This window comes from Pelmatolapia mariae, linkage group LG16_19, assembly GCF_036321145.2.
Source record: "Pelmatolapia mariae isolate MD_Pm_ZW linkage group LG16_19, Pm_UMD_F_2, whole genome shotgun sequence".
In the NCBI taxonomy this organism is placed as follows: Eukaryota; Metazoa; Chordata; class Actinopteri; order Cichliformes; family Cichlidae; genus Pelmatolapia; species Pelmatolapia mariae.
The window spans coordinates 30,282,816-30,294,268 of NC_086241.1; the positions used below are offsets into that span (position 1 = coordinate 30,282,816).

An 11,453-nucleotide genomic window follows, 5' to 3' on the forward strand; every position below is an offset into this window, starting at 1 on the left:
TGGGAACACCCAGGCCCTCCAAAGTGTGGAGGTCTATCTCCCCTCACCACACTCCCTGCCAGTGACTGATGCCCTCAGGGGTCGGTGCATTGGTGGTTCTTGGTGTCCGGGGCTGGGCGCTCAGGTATGCACCAGCTCACTCCCAGTGGCTACTTGGCGGGGCCTGGTGCCTGTCGCTCGGTCAGGCCTCTTCCGGGGCAAAGAGGACCCCCCGGGCCTCCGGCCTCGGGGTCTGCGGCTCGGTTCACTCTGGCACAGCTGGCTGCCGGCAGAGCCGGCGGGCACGCCAGTGCAGCCCCCTCTGGCTTCTGCTCCGTGGCTACTGGGTGACCCCTCGTCTGGGGATCTCCTCAGCCCTTCCCAGGAGGGTAGCACGGATGCCCCTCCGGTGGTCCACCTTGGGCTCTCGCACTCTGGGGCCTCTGGATGTCTGAAGCCTGGATCTTCTCCATGCCTGCTTCATGCCCTGGGGGACGGGGCTATGGCCCCCCACACCCTCTAGCAGACCGTTACATGGGGAAACCTTTTGTATATAAGCGCGCTGATCCACACAGGTTTGCACATGGGTGTTCACTGTTCGTAGACATGAACTACACCTTTCTTAGCTGCTACTTCAAAGCACATTGTGCGCTGTCTGTCCTGTGTGCTGCACAACAACATTCAATATTTAGTATTTACTGCTGTTCACACTTAGCTAGATTAACGGGATGGTGTTGTGTTTAGTATGTTGCTTTGTTGTCACGGACCCTGCTCTGGAGGACTCGGGGGTCCGTGAGCAGGATGGATTATTATTATTATTATTGTTATTGTTATTATTGTTATTATTATTATTATTATTGGTATTATTATTGGTATTATTATTATTGGTATTGTTGTTGTTATTTGGGGATGTGTGTTTTTCTGCACTATGCTGTGTTGTTCGGTGTTCCACTCATTATTTGTAGAGGCAGGGTGTGGGTGTATACATGTGTGGCTGGAGGATGGAGAACAGCCACATGCAGGCCTGATGGGTGTGGCCCTGCAGGCGGACTGGCCACACCTGAAGTTCCTGCCACTCACCTGTTGGTGATCAGGGCTCGTCGGGGGAGCTACTTAGGAGAGTGTTGGAGCTCCCACCGGCGTGGGATCATTGCATTGTCATCCCAAGTTAGTGTGTGTGAGTTTAAGTCAGTTCGTGTGTGCCGCGGGGGTCAGTGTTGACGGCTGTTTCTGTGGTTTTCCTGCAGGAGGAAAAGTGGACCGGAAAGGCAGCACGCACGGGGTGTGCGGAAACACGACAGCGGGGAGCACGAGCACAGACGTCGGAGGGGAGCACACACACGGGAGTCAAGGGAGTGACGGGGAGTTATTGTGTTTACAGCCTTCACTGTAAATAAAGTGCACTGTTTGCATCGCAGAGTCTGCGTTTTGGGTCCTCCTTTCCCCACATCCCCACGGTCTGCCTGGCGGACCGTGACATTTGTTTTTTTTTTTTGCTTGTTTTCTCTTCTTTTTCTCTCAACAGGTGATCCAGGAGATTTTTTTTTCTTTTTCTCTTTGTCTTTGTAAGTGCCCTTTCTCACTGTCCCTCTTCCCTTCTGTTTTTCTTTTCCTTCCTCTCTTTCCTATCCCCCAGTCATGTCTGTCCCATCTGTAACAACTGAAAATAAAATAAATAATAACAACAAAGGTTGATCAAATGGACCAATACGGCAATGCCATGATGATCCATTTGGCAAAATAAATCCATTTGGTATCCTTGTTGGTCTTCAGACATCAATTCTGACGGCTAAAGAACCAAATGGGACAGACAAAAAAAAAAAAAAAAAACGCTACTGGGTCTTCATACAACAGGTATCCTGATTGAACCAGGCAGGTATAATTCCTGCTACAGACAGTGAATGCTTGCCAGCAGTGATATTGCAGGGATTGTTGTTGTTTTACGCTTTATTGTTCCTGTTAGAGTTATCAAAGTTCTGTATATGAGAGTACTTGTGGTGGCTGTGTCTCAGGCTCGTGCCGTGCGCTCTCATGTTACAGCTATCACACTTCCACGTTCACTGAATCTCACAAGCAAATCTGAGTTAAAAGCAGCCATGACTCTTGGAGTTCTTGTCGTTGTATTTATCCCATGCTACTGTCCATTTTACGGACACTACACTCTTTTTAAAGAAAACATGTGAATAATCCATGTGTATCTACTGCGGTCATTATATTTTACTTTAACTCTAGTCTAAACCCTTTGATATATGCTTTGTTTTAGCCCTGGCTTAGAAACACTGTCAAACTTCTCATCACATTGCAGATCTTCAAGTATGACACAGGTGAGGTCAACATAATATAAAAAGACTTTAAACCTGCTCTACTAAGATGTGGTGCAGTGGTTCTTGCTGTTGCCTCACAGCAAGATGGCCCTGGGTTTGACTGCAGGTTGCAGCTTGCAGCCTTACTTTATGTGGAGTTTGCGTGTTTTCCAGTACCAAATACCACACATTTATCTACAATGCACAGTGCAAACCTGACATATTGTGAGTTCAAGTCATTGTTAATGGAACATCGACATGCACACTAAATTAAAAGAGGCTACAGATTCCAGTGAAATCAAAAGCAAGCAAATTCAAGCCTATTTCAATAGACAATAACCAATTATCGCCACAAAGATGTTAGTTATTTAAAAGATGGTTCTAACGTGGTTCTTATGGAACAGAACATTGAGATGCAACAAACTGTTTTTGCTTTGGTTTTAGTGTTGTCTACTTTTAGAAGTAACAACTCTGTTTTAAAAATGTAAGGAGTAGAAAGTACAGGTATATGTTTAAAAATGTAGAGAGTAAAAGTGAAAAGTTCACAGAGAAATATATAACAAAATATTTATACTTCGTTACTTCCCATTTCTCCACCGGAGACCAGTTGCCACCCAGAGTGAAGAAGCTCAAGGTGCAGTGCACATCAACGTGTAGAACCAAAAAACATGTAGAAAGACATCTACCAGCACCCAAAAAGCACCCACCAAGATTTAACAAAGGCCAGGTTGCCTGGACCAATGACAGCAGCACAAACAGCCAAGAAGAGGAGCCCAAAGCAACACAGGAGCCAAAGGACAACTGACGGGCCCAGATCCCAGGAAAGACTGGCACAACCAAGGTAGCAAGCAAAACCCAAGTAACACATGCTGACCCACTCAGCCCAGCTAGCCATCCACTTCCAAGTGGAGCATGAGGTGCCCACCCCAACCCAGGGGGCCAGATGCAGGGGCAAAGCATCAGACCTGCCAGGAGGACCTTGGGCATGCACCATGTAGGCCATCATGATGCAGGTTAGTAGACCAAGGGAAGAGAAGAGATGGGGAAAAAAGAGGATTGCCAGGATCCCCCCACCTCCCATCCCCACCCACCTTCGTTCAAAAGGGATATAACAGCTCTGTGAGGAAAAGCTCTGCTCTGATGATGGTGATACAGAAAGGAGCCGAGCTCTGCTTTCCACAACTCCTCAACAGTTCATGCAGGAAGCCAACACTTCACTGGTCCAAAGCTGTGTTTCTGAACATTATGCTGCCCTGCCTCTCTCTGACCACTGCTGCTCTAAACCTTTTGGTCATCATCTCAGTCTCCCACTTCAGGCAGACATTAACTTTTCAATTGAAACTACAGTTAAATTTTAGATAGCTGACTTTTAAACTCACTAATCTTAACTTAACATATTAAATATATGAAACATTTTGGCACATTTTTGGTGTATTATTTGCCTAGACTAAATAATGGAATGGATTATTTTCATTAATTTATTTTTCATAGAAGACATTTTGACATTATTAATGTGTAATATATTTTTTCCTTTTCATCTTTCTGCAGGCAGCTTCACACACCTACTAACTTCCTCCTTCTGTCTCTGGCTGTCTCAGACTTTCTCATGGGTTTCCTGATTTTGCCATTGGAAATACTTAGAAACATGGCCTGCTGGGTACTTGGTGATCTCATGTGTTCTGTTTATACTTATTTGATCACCAATCTTTTCTGTGCTTCAACTGGGATCATAGTTCTAATATCAGTTGACCGTTATGTGGCTATTTGTGACCCTCTGCATTACCCCAGCAGAATGACTGTGGTGAGAGCTAAGCTTAGTGTGTGCCTATGTTGGTTTTATTCAACTTTCTACAGCAGTCTTCAAACAAAGGATGTTCTAATTAATCCAGGCAGGTATAATTCCTGCTATGGAGAGTGTGTGTTTCTCATCAGTAATATTGCAGGGACCGTTGACCTTGTTTTATCTTTTATTGTTCCAGTTTCTGTCATCATAATTTTGTATATGAGAGTATTTGTGGTGGCTGTGTCTCAGGCCCGTGCCATGCGCTCTCATGTTACAGCTGTCACACTTCGGCGTTCACTGAATCAAACAAACAAATCTGAGTTGAAAGCGGCCAGGACTCTGGGGATTCTTGTAGTTGTGTTTCTTGCATGCTACTGTCCATTTTACTGCTATTTTCTTGTAGAAGAAAATGTGGTCAATGATTCAGCTACATTTTTTCTGATCATTTTGTATCAATTTAACTCATGTTTAAATCCATTGATCTATGCCTTGTTTTACCCCTGGTTTAGAAATGCTGTTAAACTTATCATCACTTTTCAGATATTCACGCATGACACCAGTGGGGCCAAGATATTATAAAAAGTCCATAAAATTTGTTGCACTAAGATTTGAAATCAGGAAATTGGCACATCTAATAATGTGCAAATGTAAAATTGCTTGTCTCCTGAAAAGATAGAGACATTTAAAACTTTTTTCATTAGTACACGTAATTTCATGTTAACATTTTGAGAGCTTTATGCAATTTTCTAGGTAAAGAAATAAGCATATAGATTTTTATAGTCTTACTTAAACAGACTTTGAAGAATATGGCTGTACTTTGGCACACCTGACAATAGATGAATATTTTGATCATACTTTCTAATGTTAAAGATTTGTGCCAATTATTTATTAACAAGAACATGTGTGACAGTTGAGTGAAGTTCCTGACTCACCTGTTGAATATTTGAACTCCAGCATTTTTTGCTACAAGTTCAAGCGATGCCTAATAATAAAAAAAGAAAAAGAAATTCCATGCCTAATACCTTTAAAATTTTAAATCAATAAAATGATACAGCTAGTAATCTGTAAATGTAAAATTGCTTTTGATTATCTAAAAATTGTGGAAATGAGGGAAAAAAGACTTATTTTTTCAGACACAGCGTACTTTTGTCATTTAAGTAAAAATTTGATGATTTTAACCCCATTGATCATTTTATTGAATAAAATTAAAATATTGATTAAATATACATTAACTTTGACAGCACTATGTATTAGAGGAAAAAATACATTACTAGTAAAATTTACTAATGCGCTGTCACTGATTGAAACTAAAATTTCAAAGAATTTGTATGAGGAAATTTCTCTCCATCCATATATATATAGGGGTGGGGTATATATGGACTATCACATTTCAAGCAATGCTTGGTGCACTTCAAAAGAAGTTTACAACAAGTGGCTGTTGTCCTTGTCACGGCGTGGTGCGCCGGTGTCTTTGTTATAACACCCAGAAGCAGACGCAGAAAGAAGGGTTGTAGGTGTTAACAAAAGGCAAGCCTTTATTTGGCTGTAAGCAATAGCAAAACATGAAACTAAGAAACAAAGAAGACTGAGAAAAAAACTGAAAAGACTGAAACGAGTTTCACAGTCTTTAAACTGAAAGACTGTGAAACTCAGTGAAAACACCATGAAGAAACTATGAACACTGAGTAAACCATGAAACACAACAAAAACTACGAGGAAAACCTATGAAACACTATGACTGTGACTATAGTGATGATAACAGATGATCTGACACTGACTGAGCGGAAACACACAGGCTAAATACACATAAGGAATGATCAAGGGAAGTGGAATCACATGGGGAAACAGTTGACAACAATGAACATAATGACAGGTCAGGTGAAGTGAAACTAAATACAACGAACAAAAAATACAAGACTCTTTCAAAATAAAACAGGAAACATAACGAGACACAGACATGACTCAAACTTGACAAACAAAGAAAACTTGGACATGAAACATGACAGATAAACACATGTAGACTTAACATGACAAGCTGACACAGGAAATTTAACACAGGGATGAGACAAATGGGAAGAAAAATCATGAACTAAAACTGCAACCGAGGCATGACAGAATGTAGCTAGATAAACTGAAATGAAACTAGACTTAAATGAATAATAAAAACATCAAGAAACTCAAAACACTGGGTCACACGACTCAGGACCATGACAGTCCTGAGACCAATATTTGTATAATATACATCTGTAACAGCAACTGCTTTACACAGTGTTTATGATGTTATCACCACATGATCACAAATTGACTGGCTACATACGCTAGCAAAATTAAAGAGAGATAAATAAGAATAATATAACAACAAAATACAAACAAAAAACAAAACACTACCAAGAAGCCCCAAACTATACTTTAGGATGAACATAAAAATTCCTACATTAGCTAAAACTTAGATAAGCTTTGCAGGTCAACATAACACTACAGACAGTGTGTTAGAGTGGAAAGTCAAAAGCCAGAGTCCCAGAAGCTCTGATGTTTACAAGACCCAGCCACCCTTTCTCCCTCATAGGATAGATGATATCCTGGGAGTACATTGGAGCCAACCCTTGGGTGGTTTTTTGACCCACTCTTATTGTTTACAGTCTCTGCATTTGCCCCCAGGAAAAGGGTCGGTGTGTCAGTATGAGACCTATCCCCAATGCAGGAAAATTTGTGTTACATTTAGTAATATTGTTGTATCTTTCATAAACACCATATAATTATAAATAATGTCATGTGTACACACATGATAAAAATAGACTTTAAAGGCTCACAGGAAGAGTTACAGGATGAGCTTTGAAAAAAAAAACTAGAGACTAGTTGAAGCCTTTTTTCCTTTTAATGCAAATACCTCATACAATTAAACAACAAGCCACAACGTTAACATCAATGTAATTAAATTCAGTTAATCTATCCATTCTCTTCTGCTTATCCTTGTCAGGGTCGCGGGGGGCTACCATAGGGTATACCTTGGACATGTCGCCAGTCTGACGCAGGCCTCACACTATTACTCACACCTATGTGCAATTGAGATTCCCCACTAATAGCATGTCTTTGGATGTGGGAGGAAGCTGGAGTACCTGGATAGAACCAATGGGAGAAGGTGCATGGAAGCAAATTCAGAAGCAGTGCCAATCACCATGGTACTGTGTGCCCTCAACTTAATGCAATTCAGTTCAGTTCTATTCAGTATTAACATTATCTGACAGACTGACAATGGAACTGATGTGAATAAACATTAAAAACATATAGCTAACACATCTCGGGACCTGCACAACACTTCAATCAGGTTGAGGTCTGGAATTTAACTGAGCCATATCAGCACCATGGCCCTTTGCTTTTCAGTCATTCTATTGTAGATTAGGGCTGTGCTTGAGATTGTTGTCTGGTTCCAAGACAATGATCCAAGCTGTTTTACAGCTGATCAAAAGTTTAGGACCAAAAAAACTGTAAACCCCCCCAAAACAGAAATCAACGTTCCAAACATGAACTCAGTAATGAGTAGCTCCACCGTTATTGTTGATCACATCAAAAATTCGTTGCAGGATGCTTGATGCAAGCGTTTCTATGAATTGAGTGGGAACATTTCTTCAAGTGGTGAAGACGGTGAAGAGCATCTACTGTCTGGAACAGAGCCATCCATCCCCAGGGGTTCTCACTTGGATTTAGATCAGGGGATCACACAGGATGATCCAAATGAGTGATGTTATTCTCCTAGAAGAAGTCCCTTGTCCTGCGAGCATTGCGTACTGTAGCGTTCCCCTGTTGAAAAACCCAGTTGTGACCACACAGATGAGGGCCTTCACTCATGAGGGATGCTGCAATATCTGAACATACCCAATGGCTGTTTGACGTCCAAGCACCTCCTGAAGCCCCACTGTTCCACTGAAGGAAAATGCGCCCCAGACCATTTTGGGGTCCACTCCACTGTGGCACGTAGAAAACATTTCAGGTGGGATCTGCTTGTCATGCCAGTAATGTTGGAAACCATCTGGACCATCAAGGTTAAAAATGTTCTCATCAGAAAACTTTCTTCCACCTTTCAGTGTCCCATGTTTGGTGCTATCTGGCAAAGTCCAAACAGTCAGTTCTGTGGCGTTCAAGGAGACGAGGTCTTTGAAGACATTTTTTTGTTTTTGAAGCCCTTCAGTCTCAGATGCCTTCTGATGGCTATAGGGCTGCACCAGTAATGGCCTTAATTTGGGTCAACGATCATCCAGTGTCTTGATGGACAGCCAATTGGATGCTCTGGCTCAGTGCTGGTGAAATTTTTTTGATCTTCCACTTGACTTTTTTGTTCCATAACCCTCAGGATCATTTAAGAAATTCCAAATGACTGTCTTACTGCATCCCACCTTAGCAGCAATGGCATGCTGCGAAAGACCCTGCTTATGCAGTTCAACAACCCGACCACGTTTAAAAAGGGAAAGACTTTTTGCCTTTGTCATTAGAACGTCATGACAGTGTGACTACCTGACAGTAAATGACAATGAATCCACACTTTTGAACAGATTTGGCCTTTTAAAGGCATGTGGTCTTAAACTTTTGATCAGCTGTAAAACAGTCTGTTTCAGTTTAAGCTGTTTGTTTTTTTCAATAAATTGCATGCTAAATAAATTGAAGCTCTGCTTGGAACCTTGTTAAGATTTAACCATGCAAAATGTGATTTTCTGCCATATTTCAAGTGGTCTTAAACTTTTGATCAGGGCTGTATGCAATCCATATTGCTTTGCTCAAATGAAAAGAAAAAGAAGAATATCTGATATGCAACTGGTTAGCTGACATACTTAAGATATACAGAGTAAATGAATGTAATGTCTTAGGTAGCTTTGTCTGTTACAACAGTTGTTATCAGCTCAGTACAATTAACACTGTGTCAAGGAACTCCTGTCTGGGAACTAGTGGTTTATAAGTTTGTAGTTATTTAACTTCCATCCATCCAATTAATTTAGAGGAAGAAATGTCAGGTTGGTGTAGGCTGGTTACTTTAGGTGCTAGGTGCATTTAGTCCCCGGGTGTCATCAGGTAAATGAGTTGGTTCAGTTTGTGGCTGGGCTGTATCTGGGTTATATCATGTCGATTTGGGCAGGAGTACCTGTCCCCTGTTAGGGTTAGAAGGTTTCTATAAAGAACTTGTGGTGTTTAGGTAGGCTGCACATCTGTGGCTATGCAGGCTGCCAGTATTTTGGTTGCTCTTTTTAACCCACAAGTTTTGAGTGTGTAAATACTCCCACTAGTTAGCTTGGGCTGCAGGTAACTTGGGTAGTAGGTGTAAGTCTCCCATGACAAGACAAAAAACAACTATCTATGATACATAAGTTTCATAATGTATGTGTTACAGGTACCGGGTGGCAGCACCTGTGGACAGCTATATATGTGTCCTGTAAACAGGAAAGAAATGATCAGACAAGGAGACGTGGCTTGCTGTTCCTGAATACTCCACCATTATTTATTCAAATTCACAGCTATGCACTCCTTTTATTACTTTTACAGCATTACGACTGTGTATTTACTTATACCTAAACATAGCTCACACATTCTCCATATGTGTTCTGTTACCAACTAGACTAAAGGGGATTAACACATTCCAATGTCATAAACATGACCAATTTTCTTCTAAGACTTGGTTCAAAATAAATTCCAACAAGACAAATTTATAAATCTCAACTAGTTCGGAAGAATGGTGTAATCAGCACCATCTTGACATGTGCACTGAATTCACAAAAACACTTTATGGCAGAAAACAAGGGACTACAACAATACAGAATAACGGTGGAGCCGAACACTAACATCACAGGGCATAGGAGGTGTGTGACCCAAACTAACATGCTAACCATAGCATTCTGCTAAAGCCGTAAACAAATACTTACAAAAGTCTAATTTATTGTACTACACAACGTCATGCGCTTTCAGTTTCCAACCATAATGGTTAATCTATGCTATACAATGGATGTGATTGCTGTTATACTCTATTTTGAGCACGATACGAACCTGTAAACAGGAAAGAAATGATCAGACAGGGAGACGTGGCTTGCCGTTCCTGAATACTCCGCCATTATGAGAAAACAGCGCTGAGCATGCGCTTCAGGCTGCTTACAACAGGCCAAACCATGGTCTCACACTGCCACCTACTGGTACAAAAATGGAGCGTCCGCTACAAATATCCCAGGGTAGTTACCAGGTTTCCTGTTATAATTACTGTAATTATTTAGGGCATTCCCAAATGGAAATATCACTTACATTGTAAGTAGAATTACTTAAATCAATTCACATAAATGTGATCACACATTAGTGGGTATCACATATGCATATATCTCTATCAATGAATCTGAATCTTGAGGTTTGCAATTGTTATATTTTATTTTAGTCATGTGTCTTGGAAATGTGGGATATAAATTATAAATGTGTTACAGTTATACTGTCACTAGTTATTGTAAGTGGCTCATTGGGACATAGTGTCAGAGTTGTGAAAGCAGGACCCAAATGCAGGACTTTCTGTGTAGAGTTCAGTGCATTTATTTACAGTGAATAAAATAGCAACAAGTGCAAACAATCCTCCTTGTGTGTGTTTCTCTTCGTGTGCTCGCTCCCCTCTCCCGTGCTGTGATTTCTCCAGTGTTTGTCGTGGTTATCCTTTTCCCTTTCGGTGTCCATGTACAGCATGCTCCACTCCCTCCACTGGTTGCCACAACACTGAGACGCCTGACGTCTCTGGAAATCTCGGACACCACTACACACACACACACACACACACACACACACACACACACCAACTTGCACAGGTGGAGACGAGGGACGGGGAGAAAACAACAACAAACATTTTGACACAAAATTTAACCATTTAAATTAAATTCTATCACCTGATATCTAGTGTCAAAGAATATCAAACCTGTAAAAGCTGTTTAAGGTCAGAATTTTTAAAATTCGTATTTTTAAATAAATTCAAACAAGCGAGCTTTTCTGTTTGTATCGACTGTCAACACTGTGACTTCTTAGATTGTAAGCTTTACTTTACCACAACCAAAAACTGAGTTGTAGAGACTGTCAATAAAACTGTCTGTTTTAAAAAAGTAAGGAGTAGAAAGTACAGATATATATTTATAAATGTAGAGAGTAAAAGTGAAAAGTTAACAGAGAAATATAATAAAGTATTTGTACTTAGTATTTGTGCTTAGTGATCAGTGCGTTGCTGGAGGACACAATAAAACAGAACCACCATCTTTTGATTGTGTATGAGGTTCTGTTGGTAGGGAAGAGAAGGAGAGGTGAAGGGGGTGTGGAGGTGTGGCGAGATAAATCCCCTATGTGACAAGAAGCTCTGATCAGAGAGCTGCAGGAGCTGCAGCTGTCTG

The 11,453-nt window shown here is 41.1% G+C and overlaps 1 protein-coding gene across 1 annotated transcript; it reads left to right on the top strand.

The window, feature by feature from the left end:
• The first annotated feature begins 3,425 nt into the window (after positions 1 to 3,425).
• Positions 3,426 to 4,644, top strand: LOC134644545 (trace amine-associated receptor 1-like). The gene is made up of 2 exons (XM_063497634.1): positions 3,426 to 3,598; positions 3,831 to 4,644. The coding sequence occupies exons 1-2, from the start codon at positions 3,426 to 3,428 to the stop codon at positions 4,642 to 4,644; spliced, it is 987 nt and encodes a 328-aa protein (XP_063353704.1).
• Positions 4,645 to 11,453: the final 6,809 nt, after the last annotated feature.